General features: G+C 41.4%; 2 protein-coding genes and 1 long non-coding RNA gene across 6 annotated transcripts in view; 1 reads left to right on the top strand and 2 right to left on the bottom strand.

The window, feature by feature from the left end:
• LOC139630138 (constitutive coactivator of PPAR-gamma-like protein 1 homolog) overlaps positions 1–2,115 on the bottom strand; it is a 20,964-nt gene extending 18,849 nt beyond the window's left edge. The window contains exon 1 of one of the 4 annotated variants that reach the window (XM_071493282.1): positions 2,037–2,115. Coding sequence is in view for 3 of the 4 variants with exons in the window: in XM_071493280.1 (XP_071349381.1) it covers positions 875–1,348 (474 nt within the window). In the remaining variant the exon portion in view is untranslated. Of the gene's footprint in view, positions 1–874; positions 1,679–2,036 lie in introns of those variants that run through there. The other 3 variants (XM_071493280.1, XM_071493279.1, XM_071493281.1) reach the window with 3 other exon arrangements.
• LOC139630142 (uncharacterized) lies at positions 1,421–10,785 on the top strand. Its single transcript, XR_011693125.1, has 3 exons — positions 1,421–1,560; positions 10,178–10,378; positions 10,653–10,785. It is a non-coding gene; the product is annotated as an uncharacterized lncRNA (long non-coding RNA).
• On the bottom strand, positions 5,870–21,039 carry cass4 (Cas scaffold protein family member 4). Its single transcript, XM_071493283.1, has 7 exons — positions 20,881–21,039; positions 10,439–10,855; positions 9,680–9,763; positions 9,457–9,564; positions 7,231–8,538; positions 7,033–7,116; positions 5,870–6,825 (listed from the first exon to the last, which is right to left on the bottom strand). The coding sequence occupies exons 1-7, from the start codon at positions 20,881–20,883 to the stop codon at positions 6,409–6,411; spliced, it is 2,421 nt and encodes an 806-aa protein (XP_071349384.1). The 5' UTR covers positions 20,884–21,039; the 3' UTR covers positions 5,870–6,408.

Genomic DNA, 21,039 nt, shown 5'->3' with positions numbered 1-21,039 from the left:
TCATTGCTCTGCAAACCAGTTCAAATGTGTGATAACAGCTCTGCGATGCTGTGTGCTAGAGAGAAAACACTACATGCTGAATGAGATGCATCTTTACAGTTTTTGCATCATTGAGTACTATATCTACATATATTTAGATGAAATATGCATTAATTTCTGCATTTGCAGGGTCACTGTGTAAGTCATATTTGAGGGCTGCATCTTACAATATTTGTCATGAATTTCTCAATGTTCTTGATTAATGGCTTTGGTCTATAAAATCACAATTTCTAAAGCTAAAGATGATGTCTTATTTTGTCTGACCGACAGTCCACAACCTGAAGAGTCAATATCACATTTGACAGACTGTAAGCATTCATTTATTCTGGTATTTTTGTATATATGTGCGAATCAATTGTCAAGATAGTTGCTAATGAATTTTCTGTTAATCAGCAAATCAAATCCATTCTAGTAATATTGTGTGTATGTTTCAGAGTGACTGGTTTCAGCTTTCAGCTTCTCTTTCTGGCCCTGTAGGTCCCTCAGTTCACTCAGTTGCTTTTGCACTGCGAGGACATTGCAAAGATTTGGCCTTTTATTAACTGATCAAATCAAATCACAGTGCTGATCACATTCGTTCATACACTCAGGTAAGGTCACAAAAATCAGAATGAGGTGAGTATTAAGAAAGCAGGCCACGGACACCACTGCTAACACTAAGAGGCACACCGATCAACTTGGCGGAGTGTGGCAACTGTTTTGGTCATGGGTGAAGTTAGCATTGGTGACATGGTGGGCAGGCTAGCAGGCTAACCACAGAGCCTGCTAATGTCTGCCGCTGGCAGTCCACAGTGGCTCTGCTCAACAGGCATTGCCAGGCCGAGTTTTCACTCACTTCGACGCGGAACCTGAGGAGTGCTAGTCGGATGCAGTGGGCCATGCACACGGGAGGGAGGAACCAGACTTTGGGCGGAGGGGTGCCCTTGTTCTGGACGTGGCTGATGATCTGCTGGGCGGTCTGCCTCTCATTCACCTGCCGTTTGACCCACTCGTGAAGACGGCCTTTCTCCAGGGCGCCATTGAAGCATACCAGGAGCTCAATGTTGCCGGTGAAGCAGGCCTTAGAGAGAGCAGCCAGGTAGCCCAGCATGTGGTTCCACTGGCCGCCGCTGACCCAGTCGGTGTAGAAGCCTCCGTAGAGCCGGTGGAGGCAGTTCTCGGCGTCTACCAGCAGTCTCAGCGGACCCTGAGGGGGTCTCTGCCGGCCACCTCCAACCATACTCCCCCGAGCCAGCTTCTGGAGCTCCACCGGCACCACAGCGCTGGGGCAATGTTTTTCAATGTATTCTTGGAAACCTTGAACGCCCATGCTGAGCTTCTGTTAGAAAAGACGCAAACTTAACTTAAAGTTAACTGTAAAAACGCGAAATATCAGTGGAAATTAAACCTCTGGTGGTTGCAGTGCGCCTGTGCCCCTGACAGTCACTAACAACCGGTTGGTGTATCTGTGGATTTTGCAAGAGTTGGAGTAATTTCGAAAGAAACGAAGTTCGGCGGCTATTTAAGCATCGTCAGTTTCGGGTGAGTTGTTTTTGATTCATGGCTGTTAGCTGCCATGTGTCGCCTCACGGAGCCATGTCTGAGGTTGTAAATCTGTCCGGAGCGAGAGGAGAGTGTGTGACGTAATGACGCACAGGCACATACAGAGGCTGGCGAAGGGAAGCAAGATAGTTCACTGCAGCTTCCTTCCGTATTTGCTTCATTTCACGCAGTTGAAGCCAAAACTTTGACCGCAAGAGACAACAGTGTAGTTATCTAGACTAAATAAACCATGCACTTAGTGCCAGTGGATGTACTTGTCAAAGGAGTAACTGTGTAATTTTTTCTATGATCTATACAACCGACTTTCGCACACAACTTTAGCTTGCTATGACTCTGTACCATAGACTGTATAGCCCTGTACACGTTAGCAAGGACAACAACCGTACAATAGACTAGTGCAACGCATAAAACAAACACAAAACAGACAAAAAAGAACAATGTTCGTTTTTTGTTACCTGAGCGAATCGGTGACTTTAACTCTTTAAGGTGTAGATTTGAGATGCTGTTACGTTTAGCGGAAGTAGGGGGTTGCGTCCTCAGGCTTCACGTCTGACCAATGAGCGAGTTTGTAGTTTACTCATCTGATATAGCAAAAGAGTTTAGAGTAAACTCAGTGTCACCTAACGACAGACCTGGAAATGACATTTTACGTATTCAAACTTTCACTAAACCTCGGGGCAATAGCACTGCAGTGTGGTTACTGCTTAGATTTTGGATTTATATCTAGTCTTATCAAATTTAAAGTTAAGAGAAGCAGACACTGTAATCGTATACTGTTAAATACTGTGACAAAATAAACACAAATACACTTCATTAAATGGCCAGTCATCAACAGTGTTCCAAATGTCCTAGGTAGATAATCAAAGCAGCCAAAACATGTGAATGAAGTAATGTCAGTTCCATACCCCTAGAGAGCAGCATACAATTAGGAAGTGTGTGAACCAAGGAATCAGTCTCAAATCCTGAAGACGAAGGTCCAGCCTTCCAGTGTGTATAATGTACCATCATTTGCTATTAAACAACAGAAAACATTTCTGACTCACAGATTCATAACATGACTTTTCTGTCCCTGCTCCTCAAAATGAACAGTCAAGGCTGGATAACTAACAGGGCAAAAGGAGCCCCTGAAAGCCCTAGGTTCACTCAGAGACAAAATATAAATAAATGTGCACAGTATCAGCTAAAACTAGTTTTTGAAACAAGGTCCTCTTCAAGGCATGGCCTTAAGACCAGGCAATAAAACAGGACCCACCATGCCAGCTGATATTCAGCAGCATCAGAAAAATGCATCTGTGCATCCAGGCAAAAAGTCCTTATGTTAACTTTTTGTAAATATTAGTAATTAGAAATTATCTTTGGTTTGGAGGATATATATACTTTTTCTATTGCCAAAGTTAAAAAAGTGCTTGTTTACAATACAATGTATTTGATACATTATCAATAAACATGATTTTTCTGATTTCACAATATGGCTCAAAGGCATCCAAAACTGAATCTTAATCAAAGGGTCACAATAGAAAATGAATGACTGGAACATCACCGGACAGTCACAAATCTTACCTAAAATGCAATAAATTTGGAATTAAAGCTTTGAAGGATTTACTACAGTTAGACTGCCACATAGGGAACATGGGGAGTAACCATATAAATAACATATCAGTTGTACACTCTGCTGTCATTTTACCTGAAATATTTTCTAGACTACACTTATGAAGAGTTTAATCTATATGTAGTGTACATGACATTTTCACATTCATGTAACGTTTAGCTGTACTAGCAGTCTGAAAGTGGAAGTTGTACATAGAGTTGGCATCCGTGGGCAGAGCCATGGGTGGGAAAAGGTTAAGTGTAAATGAAGCTGTGTGCAGAAGAGTTTCAGGGTTAAGCAAGGCTCCAACTCTAGAGTTCCTGTTCTGTAATGACACCGACCTCTGACCTCTCTGTAGAGACCACACAATGACCTCACAACATTTTGAAAAGAATGGTGAAAAATGGAAGGCTGAGAAATTTAGATTTTTAGTCCCTGGTACAGATCAAGCTCCAAAAAGACCTCCATGTTCAGTGTCCACATTTTACCAACTGCACAGTCCACACTCTCAAATTGTGACGCAGGCTTTTTAAGCTGAGAGAAATGTCAAGACTGGATCATCAAGGAACAAGTGAGACAATTCCTCTTAACTCTCACACATTGAAATCTGATATAATATGCATATTACATCCATTTTATCTGGAAAACAAATGGCATGAAATATCTGGGAATCCATATCAACTCCTCAGCCTTAATAGTCATGGCATTCTTGAGTCTGTCAATGATGACATCAACAGATGGATTACCTCACCCCTGCCTCTCTGGGCTACAGCAGAAATACTGAAAATGAATATGTTACGTGTGTTACATTATGTAGTATTGGCAATAGTTTGTTTGGACCCCTGGGCAGATTTAGACACAATACAAGCAGCACTGGTGTTAATCAAAGAGTTTATTATTACAAAACTGCATGTGACTGAGTCAACGAGAGTTCCTTTTAGGGGTTAAATGAGGGACTCGGGCTCCAGCAGTTAAAGGAGGGAATCCACAGGTGAGTGGCGAGGGAAGCTCTTCTACTGAGCTTGATTGCGAGAGGACTTGCAGGTGTGTCAAGGAGGCCAGTGCTACACCACCTTTCTGCTGCACCACCTTTCAGCTGTAGGAAAGCACATAACAAGCAATAACAAAAATCCAAGAATCACTTACAAGAGATTAATCATACACAGATCCTGTCCAAAACCGCAGCTGCTACTGAATAATGTTACTATCAGGTTGTCATGCTCTATTATTCAACAGCTGCACAGGAGATTTGGGGGCTCTCTCCCCCATCCTGTCCTATCTGGAGCATCCTCTCAGCTGGAGAATTCACATGAAATAATAAAAACATGGCAGAGGTTTCACAACAGTGGAACAGATTTTTATTGATAAGAGCTTAGCCTTTCAACAACTGAAAAATCTGTTTAACCTGGATTCTTCTGCTGTGTTCAAGTTAGCTGTGTCTGCCCCATGTCTGGAGTGGGAGCAGCTTTTCAAGAAATAATCCCTGGCAAGAGGTGTGGTGTCAAATATTTATAGTTTAATGTTTAGGGCTGCCCCTGATGAATTCTTCTGGGAGCATGACCTCAATATATCCTTGACTGCTTGGTGGAGCACATTGTGGAGGTCAGCTTTGAGCTCCTCTAAATGTGTGGGATTCAGGATTGTACAATGAAAGATTCTGAGCGGAGCATATATTACACCTGTTAGATGATCTAAGGGGGGCATTGGGACACTGTCCGCAAGTTCCTTGTTCATCATGCAAACTGTAGCTGATTATATCTCAGTCCTCTGATGCCTCTTCTTTGTGAGTCATAGTGAGAGAAGTGTTTTTATTGGCTAAGTTAAAGCAGCTCTAACTCACACCTCTAATCTTGTTTCACTGATTGGCCAGCTAGTTAGGTTTTGCTGCTAGGCGACATCTAGTGGCTGTAATAATTATGACAGCAGCAAAGGGAAAAGTGCAGTGACATAGAGCGACATAGTCCACGTCAGGAGGGGTTTGGGGTGAGTGGATGGGTCAACAAAAAAGGAGTATGTCACAGGAGAGCAGTGTTCGATTCCCATGTGAAAGTAGCAGTTGATGTTGTTTGTATTGTCCATGACAGTTCAACAAAGACAACCATGTAGTTATTATTGTAACCATGATAACAAAGATTGTGTAATGTTCAGGATGTGCTTATCTGAACCCAAATCATGATCTTTTCCAAAACCTAACCAAGCCATGACCGTTATTATTATAACTGTGGCAATGAAGGTAGGTTCGCTGCTCTTGGTACAGTCTACATGTTTATTATTGTAAACATGACAACCAAGGTCTAGTATGCCTGCCGCTCTAAGGGTGTTATTTCAGGAGACACTCCTATGGGTTGTATCAGAGGGTTGAAAAAAATGACCTGTGTGTTTCTTTGGGTTGGAGGACTGGTTGGTTTGTGAAGAAATCTGAAACCATTCAGTTTGTATTTAAGGTTGCAGTGTTTTTCGGGAATCATCTCATGAATTAGCCTACATATTATCATGCTTGAATGGATATTATTTTAGTTTCCATTTTTACTTTTATTTAGGCATGTATATTTTAATTTATAGTTAGAATCTGTAGAAGTTATTGTTGTAAATAAATCTGTTTATATGTAGGTCTATGTAAAAAGAAATACAACTGTTTTATATGCTGGTAGTACTGTTGCTATATTGTGCTCCAGAAAGACATGTAGAGAAAACAACATATAGTTTTCAGTTTTTGATTTTAATATCAATTAAAATCCTACAGGTGTTGTTCTTATTCTTTTGTCCAGAAAAGTTTTGGAATGCATAACACATTATTTTTAGAATATTTACACAGATATTCACAGAAAGTAGACTGTACCAAACTACTACCCTGGAGAGTATACCTCTTACACAATAAACTCATAAAATACATTAAACATCCACATAACAAACAATATTCAAAGATTATAAAATTGTTGTTAATTATATAAAACAAATTAATTCATACTTAATATTTAACTTGTATTTTAAAATATGCTTGAATACAGTATCCTAAATGTGCAAATTGGAAATCCACTGTCTAAGTCTTTTATTTTAGTATAAATTGTCCTCCTGCATCTGCATTCATTATGATGATAATATTCAGCTAAAAGCAATGCCCTTCTTGGCTATGAAGCTTCATGAAATGAATGAACAGAGAAATAGATAGCGAAATGACTGATGAATACACCAATGTCTATTGCTGTATAAACAAATCAATATGCTTGATATGTGTGCTCTCAGAAGTCAAGCGATATCCGAAAGTGCTGCGCTCTTTGGGCCAATTCCTTTGCAAACTCTTGAGCCTCGTGCAGAGCCTGCTTATCGGGGAAGTGAAGCGCTGCCTTCTTGGTGGCCACAGCCAGCTGCTTCAGGAGAGCACACAGGTGGTTGCTCTTACACAGGAGGCTCTGGCCAGACCCTCCACGCTGGGCCTCCCTGCACAGGGTGTCCACCAGTCTCTGGCCCACCATGATCACCAGCTTACTCTGCGAGATGAATTTCTCAGGTGGCTGGCCGTCCTGAAGGCTGCCCACAAATCCCCCAATAGCCTTCTGGAGAGCGCCAAAGTAAAGCCGACAGTGCTCCGACAGGGAGTTTGATTGATTTTCTTCCGTGCCGCTGCTGGACTCGGAGGAATGACGTTTGTTATCAGCCTGAGAAGTAAAGAGATGGAGCAGAGAAGGTGAAGATAGCAACATATCATGTTCATGCTGACTGTACTGACTACAAGGAAAGTCTTAAATATGTGGGAGCTACCTTGTAGATGGAAACATAAAAATCCAAATTTCTGAGAGGCAAAGGTATTTTGTTTTTTGTCATGTGTTTATATTGTGTTTATACAATAATGTGTTGATACTCACCTGTGCCTTTTTACAGACAGGTGTGACATTCTCTTTTGGTTCTCTCTGCATTTTCTTTTGCTGTTTTTCAAAATCAATCCTAGTCTGAGGAACAGTCAAAAGCAAAAACAAAACATTACTAAGTGTGCTTTGGTTTTTATTAGTTGAAAGCTCTTCCAGTTCCATAGTAACCTATTGAAAACGATCACAAGCGTTTACCTGTAGCTCTACATAGTCATTGTCGTCCTCCACTAAGTCCCCTCCTTGTTCACCTGTGTTAGGGCTTTTCTTTGTCTCTGGCTGACCTGTGGTGCTGAGAGGCTGTGGATCTTTCTGAGAAGCTTTAAATAGAAGCTTGCCATTGGCAATGATGATGGACACCAGGCGCTTGACATCCTCTGGGATGGTTCGTGCCACCATGACAAAGCGCTCCAGTTGGTCAGGTGTCTGGACCTGCCCCGGGTCCTGGCACAGTGTGTTGAGGGGCCAGCCGGCCATGTTCAGAGCACTCACCGTTTGTTGTAGGATCACACCTGAGTCTTCTATGATGGACAGCTGTTTATTGAGCCTCGTCTGAAGGTTGGCATCAGTCAAACGGCGGGCATTACCCTTAACATCCAAGGCAAAGTTTAGGAAGCATGTCAGAGAACATGCAATGCCCTCTGCTGCTTCTTTGATCTCATTCAGGTGTTTCTGCAGATGTTCTTTGCTCCTCCAGTGACTGCTGACAAACTCCATGAGCCGGGGCACGGCCCTGCAAATAGACTCCTGCAGTTCCAGAAGTCTGCGGCAGGCCTCATCCTGGCTGAGTGTGACCTCTCGTAAAGGCTCCGGAGAGGACGAGCTCAGGGCCAGAGAGTCACAGGAGCTGGTGGAGGAGCTGGAGGCAGTGCTGATTCTTTGACTGTCTACTGCCGAGAGATGTAGGGTTCTACCTCTCTCACTGTCTTCCTGCATGAGTGACTCCCCACTTCCTGGAAGGTCTTGGAAAGATGCAGAGGCCAGAAAGTTCCTCATCTTCTGCAGGCACACCCTATTGAGTTCATGAACATTGCCTGAATCACCTCTGCACTCTAGGGGTATATGATCACTGGGGGGATCACTGAGAACTCGGGTGAAGGGTTCTTCTTGGGGTGGGACATCATATACTGACTCCTCTGTAGGCATCTGAGTTGGGAGCTTGTCATATATTGGGACCACTTTGGGAGGACTCGGGATGTCAATTGAATTGGGCTTTGGTATATCATAAACTGAAGGAGTCGGACTGCCTCTATGTGTGGGCCAAATACGTGCTGGAAGAGTATCATAGAGCTGCCTACAAGCAGCTTCATTGGCCATGGTGTCATACGAAGCTTTGGATGGACTGGATTTCTCAGGACCCACTGGCACATCATAGATCCACTCAGGCTTGTTGGGGTTGGGAAGGGTGCTGTATCCACTGATCATTTTCGGGTGGGTTTCTGCGGCTGAGGGAACAGGGATGTCATAGTTTGGGTCCTGAGGCAAAGGCGGCGGAACAGCATACACCTGTGCACAAGAGCACGGCTGTCAATATCAAAGTTATACAGAAATAAAAGGCCTATAGGAACACACAGCTATCAGAGACCTGTTGGTTTTATCTAGGGAACGTGCTCACTGTTCACACTGGTTTGGGAGCATGGACAGCAGCAAAAAGAGGAGAAAGATGGTGCCAAGAAGGCTAGAATGAAAAAGAAAAAAGAAAATACTGGAGAATGCGGTGAAATGCTCCAAAATAATAAAAATATATATAATATATATAATAATATATTCTGAGCATCCAGTAAAGACCTGAGCAGGGGCGTTGTAGCTAGGTGCTAGCTCACGTGATGTTAAATTTGGCTACTCTATAGCCCACAACTAGTTTCTGGGCAGCCCTATGCTTGTGTTAGCTGACTAGTTTGGTTTGTGTTATGAACAGCTAGCTAATATAAATAAAAAACATTTTTAACACTTGTATGTGCTGATCCTGTTCTTCCGCTTTTGCATCCTCAGAACTGAGTCAGCCCAACGATGCTGATGAAATATTGCAGAAAATTACAGCACAAATGTTGTGATTGCAACATGTAGAAATCTTGGACAAGATAAGCTATAATATGTGTATTATTCAAGCACTTTTTTTTAATTGAAGCACCATTCTATCTTCTCCAGTTTTATGCATGTGACTAAGCGACTGCGACTTACACCCAATACTGGCACCTGAATGCATCCTGTGTAGACACAGACAGAGGACTGAAGCTGCTAATGCTCTGCTACTGTGCTGCTTTCACTACACAGTCTGTGTAGACATGTTAGTTTACTAACATAAGCATTCTGAACCCATAACACAATAAAATACACAATATGCAAAAAAAGATATTGAAAGAAAGTGAGCACATCATCATCACGCCCTTATTCCATTCATCCCTCTAAATGTCTGAAACTTACATAAACGTCCCCAGGACTGCTACACCTCAAATCATCAAATCTCTTCTCCAGTTCCGAAATTGCCATCAGTGAGTGTTTTCGAGACATATGTCTCGGAGTTGTTGATGCCTGAAAATAGAAGAGCACAATACCAAATAGGATATCAGACAAATCAAGTGGCAGTATATCCACAAATAGCCTATACTTTTGATCATTTTTGTTGTGTATATTTTCAGGTGCTCACAGTGAAAAGAGAAGCTCGTCTTGCTTGGCTCGGGACATCATAAACCTCCCATTTTGGACTGGACACAATATTGGAGAATGCAGGCTGTAGACAAAACAGACAGACAGTAATATTAGGATTGACTGGCAACACTTGCACTGCTTTGATCAAAGCAGCGTCTACCTCACTGACCTCTGCATCAGTGCATTAATGGGGGCAGTGCTTGGTCTGAAGCCTGTTGAGAGTGCCAGAGAACCCCATTATGCATGCACTTTGCCAATTAACGCAGCTCTATAATAGAACCCATGCTGTTCATTGAATATTAGGTGACTACTGCAGAAGGGAACAGGACTCCCCTGGAGCAGGAGAGGAAATGGTGAACATATGGGTGTATTTCTCCCCACTTTCTGCCGCATAGGCACCCATACAGACACTTCTGTCTTTCTGGGGTCTCTGGTGGCTTGGGCTGCTGTTTGCAGTTAAAAGTGTCTGAAGTCTGTGTCTGTTTGTCTTTTACAGGCCCATAAAGGCCCCGGTGCTGCATGCCTGTCCCCATGGAGAGGCCCCTGGTCCCCATCTGTAAGCTCTTTTGCCAGCAGGGGGTTCACAGCATTGCATTTCTGCAACAGTCTACCTCTCTAATCATGAGAGTTAACACTTCCAGAGAAGAGAACCACCTTTGACCTTGGAGCAATAGACTGACTAAACATCTACATTCAGGTTTTTTCTCTCCTCTACATAAACACAGAACATGTTTGTAGAAAGAAAAGCATTTTGTACCATGTCTCCCTCGGGTCCTTCTGTGCTGTGTTTAAGTGTTGACACACTTTTTGAAGTTGATAAAGGAGTGGATGGGACCTTGTACATCTTGTCCATGCATTCATAAGCTGGGTTGCTGGAGGGTCGAGGCACACTTGGGATCTGGTAGATATTTTGCATACTGTCATCAGTTTTAGCATCAATTAATTTGTGTTTTTCCATGACATGGTGTAAGTATCCCGCAGAGGTTCCAGTTTGTGGCAGGAGCTCCAGTCTGTTTGCAGGAGCCAGGCCATGTCGTCCGTACAGCGAACACATCCACCATCCACTGGTGCCGGCCACGTGTTGATCCACCACCAGGACAATGTCACCTTTTCTGAATGCCAGTTCATCTGCACACTCTGCAGTGTTGTCATACAGAGCTTTGGCAAGTGTGCTCTAAAATAAAGATCAGAGACAGTGGAAATTAGGATTAGGAGGTAAAACATACCTGCAGGTTGGTACTGTGTGTCACTTTTACATGACAAAAGTAAGATACACAGTGTGATCCAAGAATCTTCAAAAGCAACATTTATCTGCTCAGTTTGTATAGTGTAATTTGCACAGCACTGCTCCACATTTAGAAAGATGTTTTTACTTGAAACCTTTTTTGACATATGATGCAATCTATTCCGCAGATCCTCAACTGCATTTCTGAATATGGCACGTCTCTTTTTTTTTTTTTTTTTTGCTGCCGTAGGCCTAATGGCAACATTTCCTCTTGTAAAATGTTGCTACAAGTTGCATGTGCGAGTCATCATGAGATTCACGAGGAAAAATTGCACAAAGCCATTTTATAAATCAGGATTAACACAACTAGCTGTCGCAAAGTCACTGTTTCCCCCATTCTTAGAATTATTGTGAAACAAACAAAAAGTTAAGCACTTTTTTGTTTTGAATGACATCTTTCTTTGGTCTTCATTTTCACTTCCTATTTGTGCTTCCTACTGAAAGATAGACGGAAAAACAAGTTTCTTCAAAGCTTCCTCTTGCAACCTTGTGAGCATCCTATCTCATCACTCCAAATATAAATTGTGCAAATGAAACCTCATGTCACGCTTAATATTTTGAATTCTGCTTTAACTCTGCAGTGGAAGAATGATAATGATGATGATTTTTATGAATGTATCCGTATAAACCCTCTGCAGTGTGCTGAGGTGGTCTTCAGTGTCACCAGCCAAGCAACTCATGAACTGCCCAGCTCTTTTCTGTATGTGGCAAAACTAAATCAAATTGGGCAACATGTAATGACCAGACACTGACATGAAAATTTCCTCTCGTTGCATCGGGGGTGTCATCATGGGAAACAAGCTTTGAATAATGAAACAAGACTTTAAACCAATACCACTACACCGAGCTGAAATGACAGGCAGCGAGTTGTGGTTTGACTTACTTTGCAGCCACACAGAGAAAAAAAAAATACGTGTGTGTACTTAGCTCATCAAGTTCTCTTTTCTAACTTCCAACGCGAAACATGCAAGTCAAGCTGGGTTAGGATCAAATGCACCAAATCTAATTGTGTTGTCATAATGTTACTTATGACTTATGGCTATTTATAACTTTTCCACAATCTGCTGACAAGTCAGAAAACAGAATGCATCATAACAGTCAGCTGAAAAATATAAAGCAACAGACTTGGAAGGACAAAATATGCAGAGGTGTGGATTTAGAGGTTTAGAGATTAACATGATAAAAGAAGTTTGACTCTAGGTCCAGCTCTGCTAGAGATAATTGTGATAAATGCTTTGCTGTTGTTTTTGATGTTTGACACTTTTGAAAACCAAAAATCCATGTGATAACATTTGTGAGGGTTAATCTCAGACTTGGGTACTTCTATGATGTTACCAGACACAAGAATTTGGATTCTAAGACAAACACATAAACAGTTATATGACTATAGGTGTATACGGCTGGAGTGTTGCTACAATATGACCTGACTTCCTGTTTGATGGCTTTGCCACACTCTGTGGCTATGTCACTCATTGGCTGTGACAAATGAACAATAAAAATGAAAAACATATATGGTAACTGTTGTGAGGTTTGGTCTGAAAATGATCTGTGCCAATTTTAATGAAGATTGGAAAATGAATCCAGTATGGTGGAATATCCACTACGGCAGAAAGTGAGCTCAGCTTGAGCCAAGGAATCTTCTAGGAAGCTGACCTCATGTTTTGAAATTTGAGCATGTAGTTTAAAAGCATGACAAGCATATCCCTGATTAGGGGCGGCCATGAACAGACTCCCAGAATTTAAAAGAAGAAGATGCTGATGATGATGATGAATTATAAAAGGCAGAAACACACTCGGTGTCTACGTAGCTTCACAGTTTGCCTCAGCTCTCAGTGCTGCATAAACTATGAATACAAAACCAGAGATATATAAATCACTGACATGTAGTGCACTTAATTTTACTTGGAAGGTTTTGTATTACAGAGATGATTACACTATACTGTCAAAAGTATGTGGACAGCCCTGTCCATCAGTGTTTGAGTAATGCTCTTAACTGAAAGTCTGCCAGAGTTTTGTACACCCATACTAAGAGATGAACTACAGTGATTAAAGAAGAAGTGAAACTGTAGAAGTAATGCTTCACACAGACAGACAGATAGACCCCTGACTAAACAAACACACTACACACTCCCTCACACACCCACTCACACACTCTCGACCCACAGCTGATAAGCCTGTATGTGTGTGTGTGTGTGGGTGTGTGTGTCGGGGGGGTTCTACTGGCTCTGCCTTCTCTCTGATGGTGAATGCTCAGTAACAAAGAGTCCATTCACCATCAGAGCCCAACATGTTCAGCACCTGTTGGGATGCAGGCCTGTGGAGCACACTGACTGCAGACCCCCCCCCCCCCCCCCCCCCAAACACACACACACACACACACACCAAGCCTCAGCAAACTCCCTGCCTAATCCTCTGGGTCATGCTACAGACATGCAGGCAAAATATGTAGGGTCAGATGACAGGCTGTGACCACACCACCCAGATTTATGTAGTTGTGCTTTATCCTTGGAATCATCACTGTGCACTGTCCTAAGATGACATGAGCAACTGATTCAGGATCATCACTTCAGACTCTGCTTGTGTTACACGCTTGCAATTAGTTTTGTCCATCCAGATCACAGTTGGATGTGCATGTAAAAAGCCCACAGAGTTTGAATGTGTAATTGCCACAAATGCCATTAAAACCACAGCCTATTGTGCGACCTACTTTTGTGTGACACCTAAATTTGTGAACATTTTTCGTGTATCCTCTTTTGAAAACCACAGTCCAACCATTGAAACTATCACAATTCAGGTTGCTTGCTCTGTGAAGAACCCCCCTGCCTCGCCTCGTGCTGTATTTACTTGTGCCCCTCGTTCTGTGTCTGTGTTGTTCACCGAGTAAAGTAACAGAGTCGGATTCAGCTGTGACTTCTTTGGATTCCTGCACACGCCTGCTTGTGCTGATCAGCTCCTCTGACAGCTGGCCTTCAGCACTTTAACTGCACAGCTGTCTCTGCCTTTCTCTCACCTCTCCCATCTCCCTGCTCCATCCTGTTCACAAATTAACATCAGTCCACCAGACACAACACGGGAAACACTTTTAAAACTAGAAGCTTCTGTTCAGGCAACAAGCCACATCAAGTCAAAAATAAGCTACTTGCATTTCATGAATTTCATGAAAATCCATCCATGCCACGAAGAGGGAAAGTGGTCTGAGACTTATATACATATATATATATATATCAATATAGCAATCAATTCAACCTTTGACCTTGATTATATGTGATTATACCAATCTGTTGATTATTGTTTCAATCTTTGTTTTCAATCCAAAAACATCTTCAGATTACTTGTTGTGTGTTTTTTTAAATTATTATTATTATTTTATTTGTCAGGGACCATGTACAATAGACATTAAACTCAGTTGAGAAAAGATGTATTGCACCAGATTTTAGCTTAGTAGCTAATGTCCATCTGCAGTCCCGCGAATACAGGACACAAGAGGGAGGGTAGGAAAACATTAAAGGGTGACAGGAAACAGTATAAGAGAAGGGCATTACAATAGGGAAATATACAATACAATAAACCAACACTCCAAAACCCAAGTCTATTCAATTTATAATAATGTAAAAAGACAAAAGCAGAAAATCTGCACATTTGAGAAGCTGGAACAAGAGAATGTTCCAACATTCTTGACAAATGATTTAGTTTTACTGACTGACAGTAATGACTGTTCTACAGCAATATTTACCTAAAGTTTGCCTACGTTAGCCGCCATATTATTTTCAATTTCTACCCTCAGAAGTAGCTTTAATGCTTGAGCTTTAAAGGAGCTATTTGTACGTTTTGCTATAGCTACACAGCCATAGCATTTACAGCTCTATGTGACACTGTTGCTAAACACCTCAGTCATCATTGCATTCACAAGACAAAAGGTTATAATACCCCATCTGAGCAGCACTACTTCTTCAAAGCAGACTGGACGCTACATGACTTGGTATCAGAAAGTGACGTGTCACGTGTCACAGCCTGGACCAAGGCCAGCTGGTTAGCATGGTAACCTCATTAGAAGAAAAGAAGCGATAGGAATAGAAGCAAAACAAGACGTAACATCAGTGTTGCTTTCCACCACTGGAGACAGCTCTTGGTACACTGGTAAGTAAACAGCAGTTAATGCTAAATTTTGCTGTGTAGCAATAACAAAACTTACAAATAGCTCCTTTAAATGATCGATGGATTTTCAAACTTCCTGGGGAGTTCAAAGTGGTTTTTTTTTTAAATGACCCACTGAAAGGCTGATGATTTAGTGTATTTATATTCAAACTGATCTTTGCTGGTGTTTATTCATATATTGTATAATCCATTTAATTATGCTACTGTGTACTAGGGAAAGGAAATCCCCATTTTTGAAAGAGTGATGCGGTTGGGTAATTGCAGTCTTCTTCCCATATAATCAGAGATGACCTGTAGAGAAGCATTATCAAGTCAACACAATAAGAGTGTCCACAGAGGTACTGGAATGGGAACCAGTTCAGGAAACACTTCCTAGTGTGGGAATAACACCCTCTTGGTTCACTTGGACCTTTTGCCCCCTGACAGCCAGGGCACGACCCCAGGGTCAGGTCAGCACCTCATCCATTATACACTGAGACAAATGCCAGGCCCAGCACAACACCCATGGTGGTGGTGAACAAATCTGTCACACATGGCTAAAAGTTTACAACATTTAGAAATTAAATGGCTCATTTTCCCAGACAGAGTGGCAGGAGCAGGCTATTCAAGCTGAGGAAGAGCATGTTGTTGAGATAATCTCTTCTCTTGAAATTGGACAGGAAGTCAGTCTGTAAATATGACACATTAGACTTTCCCACAGTATCTTAGATACAGAGACGGGGGCAACAGGGAGACAAAGAGGAGATACAGGGACAGGCAGACAAACAGAGGGAAAAACACTGACAGGCACATTTGGTATTCAAGTAAATTATCTTTCAGTATGTTAGGAATTTGTTCCTGACTGATCAGTTTTATCATCTTAAATGATCCTCAGATGTGCTCCATGGAAAATCACCTTTATCAACCTTCTCTCCAATCCAAATAAATTCAAGAAGAGGCTGCGGAGACTAATTCAGGCTCTGTGGCAGTCACATTAACTCGTTACAGCTGCCCTGGTATTTCCTGTATTGGAACTGGTGAGAACTATGTCAAAATCTCATGCACAAACACACATAACTGGTGAAAACTTGCTAGGAGCTTTCTGTCAACATTCCACATAGACAGCTAATCTTATAAGCCCAAAGTAAAACACTAAGTCCACAAACTTAATATATTTTAAAATTAAATGAAAAAGCCTATGAAAGATTGGTCGAGTAATGTACTCTCCATTGAAAGATTTTGTCCTTGTTTGGATGCAGATCTCAGGATTTGTTATACTCTGATCAGTTTTAGTCATGTGTTAAAATAACTGAATTGGAAGTTTTTATGAGTCAGTTTGACTTGAAAAGATATGAATAGTTGGGGCACAGGAGATGAGGTGGGAGACTTTTTAAAGTACAAAGGATAGAGAGAGTTTTGAGGATAAACTGGAACATTACTGCAGGACTGAAAGACAGGGTTTGGCCTTTATAACAAGTCTATGGAACTTGTTTGAACAAACTACAAAATCTCCCCTTTGCAAATGTTAGTTGAATTTATAAGCAACAAGTTACACCAATTCAATCTGACTCTTCTCTACCTGTGTTACTGTTACTACAAATTTGGATCCAACAGTGCAGGAGGATAGACAACTGGTGCAGCTATTTCAAGATATATGCTGAAACAAATATATGATTGAGGTTCATTTGAATGCATGATTACTGTTCCCTGTGATTAACAGGCTACAGGTTGCTTGTATGTAATAACAAACAGAGCAGAAATGCTTTAAAATTCCCTGTAGTGAGCAGTTTTAGTTATGGACTGGACAGTTTGTTGTTTCCCAGCTGTGCAATAGTAAAAGTAGATGACAGACAATGTGAGAAGCAGTAGATAACAGGCGCACTGCAGCCTCACTGCTCGGCGGCAAGAACTTATCTCACTGCTCACAGTTTTATTTATACTCGCACTTCCTCAGTCTCGTCTTCTGCCTTTTGTCAGAGGGTGTATATGCACTGTGTGGTCACTTTATTCCCTTCCTTGTAGCTGTTCAGTGTTAAAGAGTATCTTTGAAGGTTGAGATTGTATCTTAAGTGATTTTGATTTTTTTTTTCTCTCTGCACAAACACAAATGGCATCTTTACTCACCTGGGTGAATTTAAAGCTGCTACATCAAATATGTGAAGACTACTTTCTCAGGTGGGAGATATTTGGCATCTTCTACATATATTTTCAGATTTGCAGGAAATCAGATGGGTTAATCAAAGGTATCCTGTGGAAAATTTTGACTTTTTCAACTGATCTCCATTCTGATGCTCTGAACAGATCCCTGTTTTATTCACACGTGCTTCTGAAAGGGGGGCGCAAGGACATGCGGGCCCAGTTTCCTGCCAGTGGTTTCACACTATTTCACTGAGCAATATTTGGTGGTGGTAACATACTGTATGGCGATATGACAGCAATGGCACATGATAACTACAAAGCCATCTCCATAACAACTGAGCAGACTGCAACTGCTAACGGTGAAAGCTCTGGAAGAAGCTAGCAGGTGGACCTTTTGCTGTTACTACTCTTCCTTCAACCAAGAATGAACTCACTGGTATGTAGCAAACATAGATGTAAAAATTGTGGGTTTGAAAATATTCAAAGATTTACTTTTCAAATGCTTTTCCAGGAAGGAAAAGCAATCGACATGTTTGTTAAGCCTGGAGGACACAGTTTGGTAGGAGATGTTGAAGGAAAGCTATTTGACAGGGTACCTTCAAAAATATTGTGCATGTTTACACCAGTATTAATTTATATTTTTAGGCCAGTTGAAGGCAGCATTTAGATATTTTTACCTTGAAAAAACTCCCTACAAAAATAGCCACTACATGCTTCACTATATTCACCAGCTAGTTGCTAACCTTGTCTTTCTGCTGTTTGGTGCTGGGCAAGTAACGCACAGCAGGTTTACCAAAGCTTTTATTCACTTAAAAGCAACTGCCTGCGGCTGCTGGAAACAATGCTGATGAGAGCGGTGAGAGTGAGCAACAATGTTTAAGTTGTGGGTCGTAAAAACCAAATGAGCTGAAAGACATTAAAATGTTCCTCAGTGCTGAGGGGAACTGCTGGTGTCTGGTGATAATTCTCTGAGGTTTTGTAACTATGAGTGACACCTTCCACATTACACATAGGAATTGTGTTTCTACCTTCTTCTTCTTAAAACTTCTTCATTTGCCGTGGGCATATGGCAGCCTCCCAGAACCATATATAAAAAGTTTTTTATATTTTATATTTTTACTTTTAGGTTTGGCGCACTTGATGCTTTTCGCCAAGTTTAAGGCCACTGCCTCAAGAGAATTGTGGAAGTGCGTTCACACGTTTACTTTTAGAACCGTATGTCTGATTTTCACAAATAAGGCAGCATTGGATTCCTTGGATCGAGATCAATAGATTTTCTGCCATATTTGATTTAAGGTCAATGTGTTGTCTTTGCTGTTTTTGCAACTTAAAACATACTTTGTCCAATCTTCACTAAATTTGGCAAAGAGGATCTTTAGACCAAGCCTCACAAAACTTATCACATGGCTTTTTGATGTTCTAAAGTCTTAGTCCATCACAGCCAATGGACGACATGAAAACTAATATTTGAAAAAAGACTCAGGAGTTAGGTCAAGAAATCTGATGTCCTTTGACCTGTAGGGGGTGCTGCAATTAGAAAATTTGAATTTTGCCTTATAACTGTTGATGTGTTTGCCTTAAAAATCTAAATTCCTGTGTCTGGTCTTTACCAAGATTGACACAGACGTTCTTCAAACCAAATTTGACAAAACTTATTTGTTGGCTTTTTGATTTGTATAAGCGTTCATCCATCTGAGCCAATCGAACAACGGTGCCAAACAAGATATCAAGTCATATCCCATTCAGTCTTTAATCAACTGACGTTAAACTGTCAGTGCTTACAACCTTGGCCTCATGTTTCTATGGCAACTCTGACCTGCCCACTTCTCTGCTTGGAGCCATATTTTTATCTGTTGTTACAATAACATTATTGATCAGAGCAACTTTAAAAGGCAGCCTGATAATAACCTAATGTCTGCTCGTCAGCTTGTTATAGCTTGTTCAACAATCAAACTGAACATCTCTATCTTGTAAATTGGAATTCGCAGAAACAGTTGTGAAAAGCCCACTGTTGCAAGTTATTTATGTACATATTAATATTATGTACTAATACTAATTAAATAATAATCATCATTTATTCTCTCTATTAGCTCTACTTGCCATTGACTCAATTTTGTTTCCATGCTCAGGTCAGTCTTTTCAGGGTCCTGTTGCCCAGTTGGCCAATCCTCAAAGTTTGTATCTGACATGATGAACAATCAGGGCCTCTCACTTCTGGGATGAAATGTTGAGGATTAATATTCCTCAACAATTAAGCAGATGGAGTGGTAACAAAAAGAACAGATGGTGAAAAAAAAACACATATTGTGTGGAATGTGAAGAGGATGCTGCCACTTCTCCATGCAGCCTCCTGCTGTGAGCCCTCATGACTGTCTACTGACTCCTGCTCCCATATGATAAAAAAAAACTGACACAACTGCGCATGAGGCATCTCAAAATAGCCCTCTATGAACGAAACAAGAAATAAATTCCAATACCAAATCCCTTTTATAGAACGGAAGCGAGGTTGCTTAAACCAACAGTTAGTCATTTTTTTTTTTTTTTTTTTGAAAGAAGCAAAAGATGAGCTTAATAATTGCATTGCATGAGAAAATGTCAGGATGACGCATATCTTTTCCCTCTGCAATTAGGTTCTGGGAAGATTATGCTCTGCTCTTGCATTGATCACACCAGTTCCATTTGCGAATTTTCCACACACAGACCCAAACCAAATATTGACCGGCCTGGTAGGCCCCCAGTCTGAGAGCGATAACTAGACAAAGGTAACAAACGGCACAGAGGATAACAGGTATACAGAAACTGTCATACTTTAATGTTTTCCCCATCTGCTGTTGGCCACAGTGCATTTCCTATTCAGTTACTCTGGGGTTCTAATGACAAACACCTACTTGTAGAGATGAAGTGACACAAAGACATCGGTGTGATCATTTCTTGGTTGTGCTGCAGATTTAGAGGTGCCCAATCAAACAATTACTCTGGATACAATAGTGCAACACCCAGCCCAGTTAGTGAGCTCAACTTACAGAGACTGTGGGAACTGTCACTGTCACAAAAGGTTCCCTCAGCTTCAAATTAAAAAGTACACACAGAGCAAAGCAACAGATGTGCACGAGGTGTTAAAGATTCAAAACAAACATATTCTAATGTGAAGATCTTTAAAGATGTGTAAATGAGACACGGTAACTCTGAGTAAAATAAACCAAAATATTAAAGTTACACATCCACATGTGCAAAGTGCAACATTAAGGAACCTAATCTCAATCATCTGTTTCTGAGCAGACTGAGTTGATAATCTCAATTCTCAAGGCTTGTGTCTTAATGAGGCTCATGAAGCTTCAGGCTCAGCTCGGTGCCGGGATCAGCCCTCTCAGGTTTCAGCCTACTGTAGAGCAGGTCAGAGGGGCTGTGTGTAGAAATAGGTGGGATCTGACACTGCAAGTTAAAGTGAAATCCAAGCAGGTGGTCTACAGGGACACTGCTCTGGATGAGCAACAGTTCACAGCAGAGTGAACAAAAGACAACACAGCATCAATTCTAAAGTTATGATTGGTATAGAATAAATCATTCAAAAACAATTTTGAGCTGTAGTGAAAACACTATTTTGAGGTAAAACAATTTGAAGTCCAACCTGCAGTACTCACCATGTTTGTGAAGCAGTTTTGTTTAGTTCCCACACAGAGAGAGAAGTCTGTGCACAGAGCGTCTGTTTTCAGTGAATCATCTCCACCATGAGTGTGTCTGGGGGATTTACTCCTCGCATGTGTTTCATGAGCATATTGTCTGAGCTGTCACTGACAGGG

The sequence above is a fragment of the Trachinotus anak genome, unplaced genomic scaffold (assembly GCF_046630095.1).
Source record: "Trachinotus anak isolate AG129_WGS33_773 ecotype Australia unplaced genomic scaffold, CSIRO_AGI_Tana_v1 ptg000013l, whole genome shotgun sequence".
Classification (NCBI taxonomy): domain Eukaryota; kingdom Metazoa; phylum Chordata; class Actinopteri; order Carangiformes; family Carangidae; genus Trachinotus; species Trachinotus anak.
Note: the sequence above shows the minus strand (reverse complement) of the source record. Positions and strands in the feature narration are given on the sequence as shown.

What these genes read in the sequence shown, in the direction of transcription:
- cass4 (XM_071493283.1), bottom strand. An exon ending in GCAGTCCTGGGGACGTTTAT is followed by an intron (nt 8,539 to 9,456) that starts GTAAGTTTCAGA and finishes TCTTGTGCACAG; the next exon opens with GTGTATGCTGTTCCGCCGCC. An exon ending in CTGTCTGTAAAAAGGCACAG is followed by an intron (nt 6,826 to 7,032) that starts GTGAGTATCAAC and finishes TTTACTTCTCAG; the next exon opens with GCTGATAACAAACGTCATTC.